We start from the raw sequence: 14,956 nt of genomic DNA, 5'->3' as shown, positions 1-14,956 counted from the left end.
TAGTCGCCTTTGAATTATATTCTAGCGTCACCCATAGCTATCTTCATTAATGAAGGCGAATTGTTTTGTGTTTGTTGTGACTGCGAATTGTCCCGAAACCTCCATACTCATCCCGAAATACCTTCTTACAAGATTGAAAGCACATACTCCATTATGAAGGAAAAACGTAACACCGTACTGTAATACACAATTATCTACACATTTATTAACAAAACAGTACAAAATAAAAAGATGCATTAACTGGCGATAGCAAACACTCGCACGGTCGCTTCTTAGCTTGTCCAGTAACACAATTTTCTCTGCTAAGGTCATAACTTGATCGTTTTGTCACTTTGGAGTTCTTACTAATTGTATTATTAGCCCTTGGTGAGGCTGGCTTACGTCCTGGGGCCATGTGGAAAGCAAGTGGGAGGTAAGAGGCTCATATCATAGTGTGGTTACAACCACAACAGCCACTTAAGGCAGTCAGGCGTGGACTGAAGAATGCGGGACAGAGAGCAGTGTTGCCATATCCAAACAACGAAATTATGCTAGGGCAATGAAAAAATTATGCTAGATTGAGCATATTTGTTCCAAGTAAAAAATGAATTATGCTAACTTGAAGCTAAATGATAAAATTCTATACATATTCGTGCAACATATTAATTATGTATTGTTTACTATGAAAATATTAAAATGAACCTACATACAGTAAGAGGATAAATATCGGTATCTACCCATACTGCTTTTTCCCACGAAACTTACGTTCTTCTGATGGATTTTGATGTGATTCGTTCGATTTTGAGCATCGTTTCCGTCGGAAATAACGAGATTTTGAGTTAAGACCCCCCCCCCATCCCCCTGAAATAATGAGGGATCTTTGGGGAATCGGGGGTTATAGGGAGGGGGGAAAACACAGAAAATGGTCATTTCCGACTGAAATGAAGCTGAAAATCGAATGAATCATACCAAAATCCATCGGAAAAACCTAGGTTTCATGGGTAAAGTACAAAGCTCAAACTTATCCTAACCTAACCTAACCGAACCTAACCTAAAACCTAACCTAACCTAATCCAACCTAACCTAACCTAACCTAACCTAATCCAACCCAACCAAGCCCAAACTGAAAGTAACCAATTATTCAAACATCTTACCTTAGTCCTCTCTCTCTCTCTCTCTGATTTGTAGCTTTTATAAAATGATTCTAAAAATATTCCATTCCATTCAAAATTATGCTAGAATGATTCTAAAACTTCTAATATGTTAAAAAATATTCCAGACTCGAAAATTTGATCAAAATTATGCTAAAAGAATAAAATTATGCTAGATATGGTAACACTGGCAAAGGGGCCACGGGAAAGGGACAGAGGGTGGCGTGAGTTTACCGCGCTACAATTGGAAGCTGCGGGAATTTCATTTTTTTTTTTTTTTTTCTGTATATTCAAGGATATTTTTGTTGAACTTATTAATGCTAAGAAAATCCGCGAGAGGGCAAAACCGTAGACAAAAAATCCGCAAAAAATGCGGGATTACTGTATACAAGTGATTGGTAATAAGAAACTCTGCGGCACTGCTGTGATTCTGTGATGCAACAGTGACGTGCTTTACCAATAATTGTACAGTGTAGTAATAAGGGATATTTTATCTAGAAAATAATGTAAATTTGGCCAGTATATAAGTGATATGGTAATAAGAAAATCTGCGGCACTGCTGTGATTCTGTGATGCAACAGTGACGCAATATAGTAATAAGTGCAGTGTAAATATAATGTATATTGCCCAGATTATATGTAACATAATAATATAAGTTAGAAATAATGAAAACATCGCCGCTAACCAAACGTCAGTGAGCGTGTGATGCGGAAGTGAAGTGAGGGCAATTACAGTGCCTTTTACTACCTCAGTGAACACAGAGTGGTTGTTTATCGTATGTGCAGTGTTCATATATGTTTACAGTATTATTATCAGAGTGTGGTTGGCATTTGGTACTGGTGTGTGAGGCGAAAAATAGTTATTTTAGATCGCTCACTTCCAACGGCACTGCCCATCCAGTGAAAGTCCACGAAGTCATGAAACCTACATCACTTCAAAGCTGAAGGCTAGTACTTTCTAATGGTACCTTATTTTTTGCTCTAGCTTTATTCTGTGCATAGTTATAAAGTTTTAAAGGTTTGTTTACATTTTGGTGGAACCCCCATGGGAGAGGCCAGTCGGGTCAGAACAATGCCCGCGGTTAAAGGGTTAATAGCCCCCGCATTGAACAATGCTTTACCGTACCGGGCAGTGACGTAGGGTTAGTGCGGGCTTAAAAAAAAAAAAAAAAAAAAAAAAAAAAAAAAAAAAAATTATATGAAGGGAACGAAGGTCACTCATATACTTCCATGGCCCTACACTACCATCCTACGCAACAAGGAGGTCACTTCATCAAGGATGTTTTTGTCCATATGGCACGTGCACTGTAATTTTATTAATTCTTTCGTGAATACAGTAAATCACAGGATCAGTTTAGGAAGCTAAAAAACACATTGCCAAGTGAACCAGATTCTCTTCACATCTGTAAGAAAAAGAAATTGATTTTAGAACTCAGAAAAAATGGTCCCGGGGCTGGCCAGGAAGCATACAAATTTCTGAACCCACAGCCACTGAGGGGTTAAGCCATTCCTACGATTGTTTGTTTCCAGCGCAATGGAAGAATTTTAATGCACTCAAAGGTGGATTTCGTTATCTCCATTTCCCAAATGTTGGTTAGGTTAGGTTAAACTATTATGTACAGTTATTGTATGTCAGGTTAGGTTTAATTAAACATTTAGCTTAAGACAGTCCCCTCCACCATTACGCTGACAAATCAAATAAGAGTTACCACAGCGGAACAGCTAGATGAATGGGAAAACAGATTTACCAAGAAAAGTTTATATACCACCCCAGAAATTATCAGAAAAACATAAGACTCTCAGGGAGAAGAAATGATTTGGCCAGATGCTTCATACTTAGCAACTGAGCAAACAAGAGCATCTCCCTGGTGGTGGCTTCCCTTCTTTATCAATTGCTTCATCAAACTCCACCCTACCAATCTTGGAAGTGGGTCATGAACGGGAGGCATGGGTGGGGGGCAGACTCACTCCTGCTTACCCGTGGCTCGCTCGCTAGCAACCAGACGCTCACTGTTAAAATGGAAGCTATCATACAGATAATTTTATGTTTTACCGTACCACTGTGTCATTTGGTCACAGCCCGCATGTGCCAAAATCTGTATCCTGTATTCTGAACAAGGATAATTGAGCTTTCACTACTTCCATCACATTGCCAAACTCAACACTCCATTGTTTTATTCTTGGGTTATTACAATTTATCTGGAGAGGTTGTTTATTATAAGTGATCTAGCAAGCATAGCAAAATTGATGTTTACATTCAGCTGAGAAATGAGCAGCCCGACACGACACAGCCAGACCATGATGGTTTTCAGAGGCTAATAACTTTTCCACTATGTAAGACAGAGAAATGATTCTTTCAGAAGGTAGTCAATACATTCAATAAATTTTGATTTTAGCTATATTTTTACTCATGAGACTAAAGAATCCCCTTGAAATCCCAGCTTTCCATGGGAATGTACCGTGGGCTTCAATTGACATGCTCCACAATGAAGCAGATCTAAAGCACTATGAAAGTCACACATGCAAGGTATGAGTTGTTTTTCATTTCTATATGTTGACTGCACACTCGCAAGTTGTGTGTGTGTGTGTGTGTGTGTTGTGCACCAGAGAGAGAGAGAGAGAGAGAGAAATTTAATTTAAATTATTTTTGTGTTACTGTTCAATTACCTCACAGGAAATGTAGAAAGTTTACGCTAAGATAAAATTATGATGATATGCATACGTGCAAATGCTCGTGCCCTTGTCAGGAGCTCACAAAGCGTACTTTACTGGTAGTTTATAACTCTGTATCTACTTATGATATAGTGCAAACTTAAATGACTACACTGAAAGACAAGCCAAACAGTTAACTATAAAAGGTAGTAATATTCAACTGACAAATGGATGGCTAGTGGTCTAGTGGGTTAAGGAGCTCCAGCCAGATGTAGCCCATAACTAGGAAGGAAATGAGTGGTTTACCTGCCATTACTGTTGCATACTGAGGCTGGCACCTAAGAGGGAAAAGGGTGGTTTTCCCTGCCACCATCCCTCAATTCAAAAACCCAATATTCCATCGCAGTTGGAAATTCAACATATGTTCACAGGACATCTGTACCTTAGAATGCCTTCAGTAATTTCCTGAAGTTAGTGCATTAAGTTCTGTGACAGCCTGTATATGAATGAGTTTGAGGGCAGGAGGGGCTAAGTTCAGCTATAAAGTGATCTAGTCATTAGACCTTCATTAGCATATACTTTACAACAATGCTACAGAACCTTTCCGGTTCAGTTCTTACATGTGAATGATTTTTAACTTCTTAGTTTGCATACTGTATTCTCAGGCTATAAATTATTATACATCAAAATCTTCCCATCATATTATTTTCAGTTTCTTAAACAATTAACTGACTCCTTCTGGCAGATGAATTTCCCATATCTTGCAAATTTCAGAGCAATTAGTTATTACACAGCTGTACTGAAGAACCCTGATCTTTCTTGTGAAGCTGAGTACACATATGAAGCACAATTTGAGAACACTGTACAATTATATTCATTGCAAACCCGACTGTTAAACTTCTGCATAAATATTATGCCATGAATGATTACGAACAATAAAATGCGAAAACACTGAGATATTAAGACTGCTTCATACTGCAGTTTCAACATTACACTGTAAAAGGCCCGGAACCTTGTTATTCATGTTCATTTAGACATTTTAATTTGATGGATGTCAGCATTTTAGAAAAGCATGACTAACAACTGGTTTTACCTTGAATGCCTTTTTCCTAACAGGAAGGGCCTGAAATGGGAACAACTGCTGTAGGACACTAATTCTTCACTAATTCTCAGCACTTATGGCAAAAATAAAAAGGAGCATAAAAGAGCTTCATGCTACCACTGACACAAACTGTATGTGGAACCATGTTTAACTTCAGGGTGGATAACAGCTGCAACTATGGTATTCATGGGCAGGTAATGGACACAAAAAAGCAATGCATAACTATCTTAATGTCTTACCTTAATAACATTTTGGAATCAGTGATTAGAACTAATAAAAATAAAACAGGAAGTAAAGTTTTCCCATTACTTGTGTTCTGTATGATTTATATTAACAATTTCATTATAAAACTAATGTTCCCAGGTCCTATGAATGTATCTAAACTACAATCAAACAAAACTTCACACCCTGGTTTTGTCCATGAAAAATGCATCACTTAGCACATCCACAAATATTACAGCTAAAAGTGGGAGTCGTATACTTACCAGAGCATCGTCAACCACAACCTCTGGGAAGATTCTTCTTAGGACGGCACGCACCTTTGTCTTTTCCTCCTCCACTACACCTGTCGCTTCCTGGCAGTACAGATACATCCATTAATCTTCAGGCATGCATATACAACAGTACCATACAACATAAAAGAAAAAACAACATACATAAATACATACATCACCTAAACCTGTGTTGCTCCAAGAGAAGTGTAGGAGCCCAGGCCTAGCCAAGTTGGTCTTGACATTTAAGACAGTAAATAAATGAAAATAGAATATTTATCGCTATATACAACGTTGTGGGGTGGATGTGGATCTAGTTGAGAAAATTAGGAGAAATACACTGAGGTGGTTTGGACATGTGGAGAGAATGGAGAATGAAAGACTGACTAAGAGGGTGTATGTAGGTGAAGTGGAGGGAGAGAGAGGGAGGGGAAAACTGAGGATGAGGTGAAGGGATGGAGTTGAGAGGTATATGAGGGAGGGGGGAGTGAGCTGGGGGGAGTGAGCTGGGGGGAGGGTAGTCAAATGGTGGGTGACAGAGCAACTTGGAGACGTTTTGTCTGCAGCCATCCTCTGCGGGATTAGGGCATCGGGCAATAGATAGATAGATAAAGATAGATATACAATGTCAAAAGCTAAAATTACAAACTTCAAGAAAAGCCAGTATATACACTGGCCATGTCACTTTTTACTACATACAGTACAATGACACTAATTCTATATACAGAATCTTAATGCTGAACACCTGAAACAAATTATATTATTACTATGTGTCATTACACAATCATCATCATCATCATTCAGACATCCTTTCCCACCCAAGGGCAGAGTGAGGAGCAGCAAGATCCAGACAGCCCAAGTTTGCCCAATCCAATGGGCCATGCTTCCATTCACTCATCATTCAAACCCCCGGAATCCTGGCACTATCTGATACGCCAAAAACATTTAACACATTCTGTAGCTTCACAGAAAAGTATCAGATAGAGTCAATCTGAATGCTGTCAAATAAAAAAGTGGTGCCAAATCCTTGATCATGCACTCCTTCTCAACATTCATCCAGCCAGCTCAATCTCTTGTCTGTTCCCAAGCCTCAATGACTTCCATTCCCCTCCTCCTCGTACACTCATCCACCGTATCCCTCCACCTTCTCCTTGGCCTTCCTTGCCTCTTCCCTCCTTCAAATTCGCTCAGATATACCTTCTTTACCACTCTATTCTTACCTATTCTCTCCATATGACCATACCATCTCAGTACACTCTCTTCAATTCTGGTGTCCACAGACTTCCTCATACCGCATCTTTCATGAATCACATTATTCCGTATCCTATCCACTCTCCATACTCCACATATTTCCTCATCAGTCCCATCTCCACTGCTCTCACTCTTGACTTTTCATTTTCATGCCACACCCTAGTCTCACATCCATATATTTAAAGTTGGCACTAACACTCCTTCAAGTAAGCCTCGTGCAGCTGCAATACTCAAGCCTCTGTTTCTTATCAAGGCTTTCACAGCAAAAGCTACTTTCTTTCCTAGTGTTACTCTACTTTTCACTTCTTTGGAACATTTTCCTCTCTTCTCTATCATTTCCCAGGTATCTGAACTCTCTCACCAATTACAGTCTCTTTCCATTCACTGTAACATCACACTGGGGGTCACCTTCTCTCTCAATTACCATCGCTTTATTCTTTTCTACATTTACTATCAAGGCACGACACTGACAGACATCAACAAAACTCTGCACTAGCTTACCAAGTTCTTGTCTGGTATTTGCAAGTAGCACTGCATAATCAGCATACAACAAATTTGAAATCTTCCACCTACCACCATCCATTACCAATGCCATCCCTCTCTCCATTACTCATGTTTTTCCTTCTCTCATCACCCCATCCATACCGTATTTGCCAGTGTACAGGACGACTCTTGAACCTCATTAAAAAAAATGCCCAAAATTGGGGGTTGTCCTAAATACCCAGCATAAAATCCTAACCTGTACATCCTATGGTTATGGGATTCACAGGCGTGATAGGGAACATCACCAAACATTCACCTTAACCCTATTTCCTAGAACATAGTACATATATGGTCCAAAACTGTTGAAATTACTATCATCAGCATCAAATACAACTTAATTTCTCCATGAATGCAAACTTTTATAAAAAATATCATAATGGATATGGCCATGAAGACATAAGAAAGATGAGTAACTTGTTAAGTCCATGCCATGAACACCATTGTGTGTCTCGATAGCGACTGGTTGGGTTGTTTACAAATTACCACCGAGCACAGGGTTGCCAATCTGAAGCAGGGCTCATTACCAACAGTGATAAACAAGTGAAAATGCCATTATTCCTGGTGAAATAACTTCAGTCCTACAACCACCTGATGTCTGTCTGAATAAACCATTCAAAGACCACATCCATGAGCAATGGAACCAGTGAATGATCAATGGTAAAAAGTCGTATACAAGTGGTCAGAATATGCGTGCTTCAGGTCTGGATGAGCTGTGATTTTTTTTATCAAGGCATGGAATGATATTTCTGTGGAAAGAGCCATCAATTCTTTTAAGAAATGTGGATTATCCTGTTCAGTGGATGGAACAGAAGATGACACTTTGTGGGTGGATGAGGAAGAAGCCGATGCCAAAGCTACACCTTTGAATTCAGAGTTTGATCCTTACGACAAAGAACTGCAAACTTTAATGCAGGATGTTTATGAACTTATGATGTCACATATGGATGATACTGATTTTGAAGGCTTTTAATCACTGACAGTTTATGTGATGACTTTAATAAACTGTAACTTTCCTTTAACGTATTTTACAAAATTCACATTAACATGATTTTAAGTTCTTAATACAGTACGAGTTACAACTTGAATATTAAATTATAACCCATTTTGATATCGGACATGGCATATGCAGCATAGATAGCCTGTAAAACCCACAGAAGAAGCTGGCTTAAAGTAAAACCTAACCAAAGGCTGTGTTGCTTAGCAATGTGTTAATACTGCAGTATCACTTCACTGGTGAGTGGGAAGAGTGATAAAGGACTGAGGTTACTGGAGAGGCAAGCTCCCTGTATCTAAAGAGTTGGGACTCATCTTATGCAGAGTGCACCTCTAAACCCTCATTCTGTATGGAAATATTAGGAGTAGTCTTATACACAGGTCGGCCTTATACACCAGCAAATATGGTATATATATATATATATATATATATATATACAGTATACATATATATACGGTATATATTGAACAGCCATGAAGACATCACACTACCTTGTCGCATGCCCACACAAATTGTGAACTATTCACTTAGATGCCCATTTACCCCTACACATGCCTCAATACCGTCATAAAAATTCTTGACGACACCTAGCAGCTTATCATCTACACCATACAAGTGCAAAACCTTCCACAATCCTTCTCTGTCTACTTAGTCACATGCTTTTTCCAGATAAATAAATAAATGTCATAAACACCTCACAGTCCTTCTCACAAGCCTTCTCCACTATCTGTCTCACTGCAAATATTTGATCCACATATCCTCTGCCACTCCTAAACCCGTGTTCATCACTCACTAGGATTTCTGATCTCTCTCTTACTTTCTTGATAACAATTCTTCCATATACAGTCATCTCGTGTAAAAGGCATGAATATGGGCGACACAAGCCAGTTGCACTTTATAAATTGCACCTTGCGAAACATAAGATCCCACGTTAAAATGGCTTTATGGGTGACACATCCTGAATTTTCGTATACTGATTCACCAATACCTATCCCTAACTAAAATGCAAAAGGAAAACTTACAATAGAAACATGAAAGAGGAATATTGTATACTTATTATGAAAACTAAAATCCTTACCAGCATTGTACAAAGGGAAGATAATGTGAATTGTTGTTGTGGTACCCCAGGCAGTACCACAATAGCTGAATCAAAACACTCAACAGCTGTACTGCATGGGTCACATCCCATGCCTTCCTAATACTCTCATCACTACTGGAGGGGTTTTGGCTCTCTTTTGTATTTTTTTTTTTTTTTTTTTCTTGGAAGGAACAGTTTGTGGGATCTTAGCCTTTGGTTCCTTCTTTCTTGGAAAAAAAAAAAAAAGATAATCCACCGTCTCCATCCTTGGTACACTCATACATGTGAAAAATAGTTTTGGTAATGAATCATTCTGAATCATTACCGATCGAATTTTTGGTAATTAATCATTCTGAATCATTACTGATCGAATTTTTCATTACCAAATTGCCCCACATTTGGTAATGAAAAATACCAAATGGCAACCCTGGTGACGACTGTGCGAGTGATTAACAAATGCTTTTAAAGCACAATATTGTGTGGCCAGTTTTATGAAATGCACATCTTGATTTGCACTAGGTTAGGTGCTGCCTGTTAGTGCTCCAGGAAACCCTCAAAGTCCAGGTCAGACATAACTGACATTACGACATCACCCTGCTGCTGTGGCCACCACTTACACACCAGCCGTACCACACCACACATACTCACCAGCCTCACCCTTACCCATCGCACGCTACAAATTATACTCACGAGCTGCGAGAGAATACCGTATTTGCCTTAATTTTTCATGCTCGTCGCACACTGCAAATAGCAAACACACTTTCTTTCATTCATCATCCAATCCTACATTGCCCCATGAGGAGCATCAGAGCCCAGGGCTAGGCACGTTGGTCCTGACATTTAAGATGAGAGTGACCAGCTTCACTCATCCCTGAGTGGCATTACATGAGCAATAAACCCCAACCACCCCTTGGATATAAACCTTCACCGGCTCAATCCGACTGGAGTATCGTAATTACCCACTCAACCACCAGGTGCCATAATTTGGTTATATGGTTACCACCCAACATAGTAAATGGTTTCCTGGTGTACAGGAAACCATTTGGCTTGTCACTCAGTGTAAAGTCATCCACAAGCAGAAGGAAGAGGAATGAATGAAGGAAAGAAAGACAGATGAGGGAGCATAAAGTCAACCGTAGGCAGAAGGACGAGGAAAGATGAAGGAAAGAAAGATAGAAGAGGATGGAAGGCAAGAAGGATCAAGGAGATGAAAGGGCAGACACCCGAGAGCAGCACTACATCGAGTGAGTGGATGGTAAGCGCCCCCACCTACCACAAACACTTTCTAAATAATCAATTATTGTCAGACCCCTGTTGCACAGTAGGCGAGACGCACTTTGCGAAGGTGCACTTTAGCTGAGATGAATGTACCTTCCCTACATCATCATAATCGTCCAGACCTACTTTTCCACCCTTGGACAGGGTAAGGAGTAGCAACATCAAGACAGCCCGAGTTTACCCAATCCAATGGGTCACGCTTCCATTCACTCGCCATTCAAGCCCCCAGAATCCTGGCTATATCTGATATGCCAAAAACATTTCGACACATTTATCTGACAGAGTCAATTCGGATGTTGTCACTTAAAAAAGAGGTGCCAAATCCTTCATCATGTACTTCTCACAACATTCATCCAGGCAGCTTGATCTCTTGTCAGTCCCCTAGCCTCAATGACTTCCATACCTCTCTTTCTCACACACTCATCCACCATATCCCTCCAACTTACCTACAACACTCAATAAACTTATGCCATGATAACTGTTGCACTCACTTTGCTCACCTTTAATTTTGTACAGGGGTACAATCACAGCCTTTTTCCACTCCGCTGGCAGTTTTGCTCATCCATGCCTTCTTACATATCTCCAACAAGTACTTTATTCTGCTCTCTCCACTGCACTTAATCATCTCTGCATACAACTCATCAACCTCAGCTGCTTTCCTATTTTTCAGCCAGTTCACAATGTTCTTCATCTCTGCGAGTGTCACATTTCCTGGCACTGAATTCCATCTTGGCACACTCCCAAAACCAATCATGAATACAATTGTTCTACACCCTCTCTTCCCATTCATCAGGCATTCAAAATATTCTTTCCATCTGGTCCTCACTTCATCCCAATGGATTAATCATCTACCACTTACATCCTTCATACTTTCACACTTCTATCTGTCGTCACTTCTACATTTCCGCATCTCTTTTCAGAATAACTTCGTATTTTCAGGGTAATTTGCATTCATCTTTCTACCTAGATTATCCTTTACCACCTCCTTTTTTCCTCTTCACTAGTCTCTTTACATGCTTCTTGCTCCCAGTATATTCAGTTCTTATTTCAAATGAACCCCTGTTCGGTATCCACTCTAGCCACTTCTTCTTTTCCTCCACTACTCTCTTAACCTCTTCATCCCACCATGCCATACCTTTCTTCTTTGTTGTTACTCTTGCCACACCACATACCGCTATTTCTAACTAAGCATTCCTTATGCATTTCACAGGCTGTCTAGATCCACTTCATTCCAATTCACTGACACCAACTCCACCCCTACTTTGGTCCTGTATTCATCTGCCATTTCTTTGATCCTCAGCTCCTCGACTTTCAGTCTTTCTCCCTGACTGTTTCTCTCTCTCTCCTGGTCCACCTCACTCCTCTCAGCTTGATCTTGCACACCACAATCATATGATCAGACAGACTTCCACCTCGTCCTCTCACAGTCCTCGTATCAGCAACCATTCCCAGCATCAACTTCTCTACAAGCACGTAATCAATCAGGCTCCTTTCAACATCATCTCTGTTCCCTCTATACCACGTATATTTATGTGCATCTTTGTTTGAAATACGAGTTACAAATGCACAACCTCCTTTCCTGGCACATATCCTTCAGTCATTTCCCATGATCATTTTCTCATTATGTCATCCTCAGGACAAGTGCCTACTCTTTTACATCGCCCATTACAATCATTTTATAGCTTCTGGGCATTTCTCTCACTACAGAAATGATTGCAAAAAGTTATTGAAAAGCTGAACACTGAGTATTATATCCATAATTTAAGGGCAACACTTAAACAACTACTCTCTTTCAGAAAGTAACCCATCCAGTTCAACAAGCTGTCACCCATATATATGAAGGAAATAAGCATAAGATGCTTTGTACCTTTCTTACCAGGTATCTATAGTATTTAATGAGAACAAGGGTGGTACCTTAAAAACTACAGCCTTGCCATCAGGCAGAGTGTATTTGGTATGCATAGATTTTAACTTCGTTTCAGAGCTTTTAATTCTCGTGGAATTGGTAGTATTGCTTTGAGTGTTTGCCCCTTCCTCTCTTCCTTGCATCCGCTTATGTCTTCTTTCCTTCCGTCTTTCCTCTTCCTTCTGCCTATGGGTGACTTTACACCCCCTCTTCTGTCTTGCTTTCCTCTTCCTTCTGCCAATAGGTGACTCTTCACTGAGTGACAAGCCAAATGGTTTCCTGTACTCCAGGAAATCGTTTACTACACTGGGTGGTAACCATATAATTATGGCATCTGGTGGTTTAGTGGGTAATTAAGATGCTCCAATCAGGGTGATTGGGGTTTATTGCTCACATAATGCCACACAAGGATGAGTGTGGCAGGTCACTTTCATCTTAAATGTCAGGACCAACTTGCCTAGCCCCAGGCACCTATACTCCTCATAGGGCAACATAAGATTGGATGATGGATGGACAGATGGCATTACCAACTATATAGCTAAAATATACTGGTAAAAGCAACAACAGAAATATACAATACAGACTACAGTGCATAATCATACATGGCTCACTGCCATGCAGCAGCCCATCACAAACAGACATACTGGGAAGTAAAAATACCATGCACCAGGTTAGTTTTGTTAAGATGAAGGTCATTTAAAATGCAATATTAACTTTCGTTTTATAACACCTAAGATTCTCCTGCATAACTGTATTCAGTAATTCACCAGATCACTGTGTAAAGTGGCAACAAAAATGTGTTCATGGCTAAAACTGCTTCTTGCAACAATCTAATGCAAAATGATTTAATTAGCCTGATCCATAATTATACTAAATGTACACCTAACAAACTAGCCACAAATTTAACAGCTATGCATTAGTCTTAAGAAACTGGTCTGGAGTTGCTACTAGTCTCTAGAGCTAATGAGAAAGTTCATCCAGCATCTCAAGAATGCAGCAGCAAACTACCAACTTAAGAAACGTAGCTCCTATCATGATTCAACAGTCATATCTGCCTGACCAAAACCAGCAATGAGCAAAGTATATAAATAAAAAAATAATAAAGCCATACTTTTGAAAGCTACTGATAGCCAACACCCATTCAAGTCAACAAACACTCCATACCCATCAAACCTCTGCTGTCGCCATATACACTGAAAAGGAAACTTATTTGGGATGCATTAACATTGTCTGCACTGCTTGTTTGGCTGAGTGGGTGGCTGGATGATGTCATTTCAAAAGTACCACCAGTAAGCAAGAAGACTAGGGCAGCACTTACATCCACCTGCTTGAGTCTAGCCATCAGATTTTCCTCTGTGATCGATAAGGCCTTCAGGACTGAGTGGTTCTTTTCACGCAACTCCTACAAGGCAGGAATTAAACAACATACAATATTAGACTTTTAAAGGAAAATAGGAATTTTATGCATATGATTTTTTACAAATATTATATTGCATTAAACTGTTCAATGAACTTTACTGACAAGAAATATTTTTATGGAGCAACATTAAACTTGATAAACATTATTGCAGTTTGTCAAAAAGTTATATATAACTGGTATAATCAACAAATACTACCATGAATCAAAAGTGAAGCCATTCCACAGGCCATCTGACCCTTTAGTGTCCTTGTGGTGCCTACACAAAATACATGACATGCGCAGTAGCTGAGGCCATCTGATGGACAGGCCAATTATTGAGGCACAAGCATAAGGAAAAATATTAAACACTTCAGTATGATGACTTCTCTTTTGGTTTATTCTCTCTACAACCAAACTATTTTACCCAGTTTGGGGGAGATCTCTTGCAGTGAAGAGGTTAATGAGGGTTCTATATAACTCTCCCAGTTCAGAAAAGTCTGCCCAAAGCTGAATAAAATAGTACGGTAACAGTACAAATAAAGAAACATCCTCATATTGAAACAGTTTAAGGGAGCAAAGGTGGGTCAATCATCTACACAACAAATCCATGTATTGTACAACTCAAACAGGCAGGCTTGAACACTGCCCTCTGGTGATACAGGTCAAGCAATAACCATATCTGCAGGAAAGATCATCTCCTCTCAATATATATACAAAAATATATAAATAAATAAAAATAAAAAAATAAATGAAAGGCATAGACTCAAGCATCTCCTGGACAAAATGACTCAACACGTGCGAGGGAGGACAAACTAGGTATATACTGCTGCAATGTGTGTATTATTCATGTGTGCTCATGCTACAAGTATTTCCACAACTAAAAATTCACCAATACACAATAACCATGAGGCACAAACACTAACAAGCCATACTGTCATAAACAACACTAATTCTAAAACTCACTGTGGTATAGCCCTGATCTAGCAATTATTAAATCAAACTGGCATTTACAACTTAGTGTTACTGAATACTTACACATGTTACTGAATACTTACACAAGGCTGGAAAAGGGAGTCTCAGTTCAACTTACCATTACTGAGTATCCACAAAGTGCATAGGAATGTTTTCAAGCT

At 39.5% G+C, this 14,956-nt stretch overlaps 1 protein-coding gene across 8 annotated transcripts in view; it reads right to left on the bottom strand.

Moving 5' to 3' along the window:
• LOC145412514 (uncharacterized) overlaps positions 1-14,956 on the bottom strand; it is a 194,042-nt gene that overhangs the window by 107,779 nt on the left and 71,307 nt on the right. For all 8 annotated transcript variants that reach the window (XM_080282401.1, XM_080282402.1, XM_080282405.1 and 5 more), the window contains exons 10-11: positions 13,743-13,826; positions 5,369-5,458 (exon numbers count right to left, since the gene is read on the bottom strand). In XM_080282401.1, coding sequence (XP_080138527.1) covers positions 5,369-5,458; positions 13,743-13,826 — 174 coding nt within the window. The remainder of the gene's footprint in view (positions 1-5,368; positions 5,459-13,742; positions 13,827-14,956) is intronic.

Source organism: Coenobita brevimanus, chromosome 93 (genome assembly GCF_032717465.1).
Source record: "Coenobita brevimanus isolate Jiangsu-jjx chromosome 93, ASM3271746v2, whole genome shotgun sequence".
In the NCBI taxonomy this organism is placed as follows: domain Eukaryota; kingdom Metazoa; phylum Arthropoda; class Malacostraca; order Decapoda; family Coenobitidae; genus Coenobita; species Coenobita brevimanus.
This window is presented reverse-complemented; position numbering and strand designations above follow the sequence as displayed.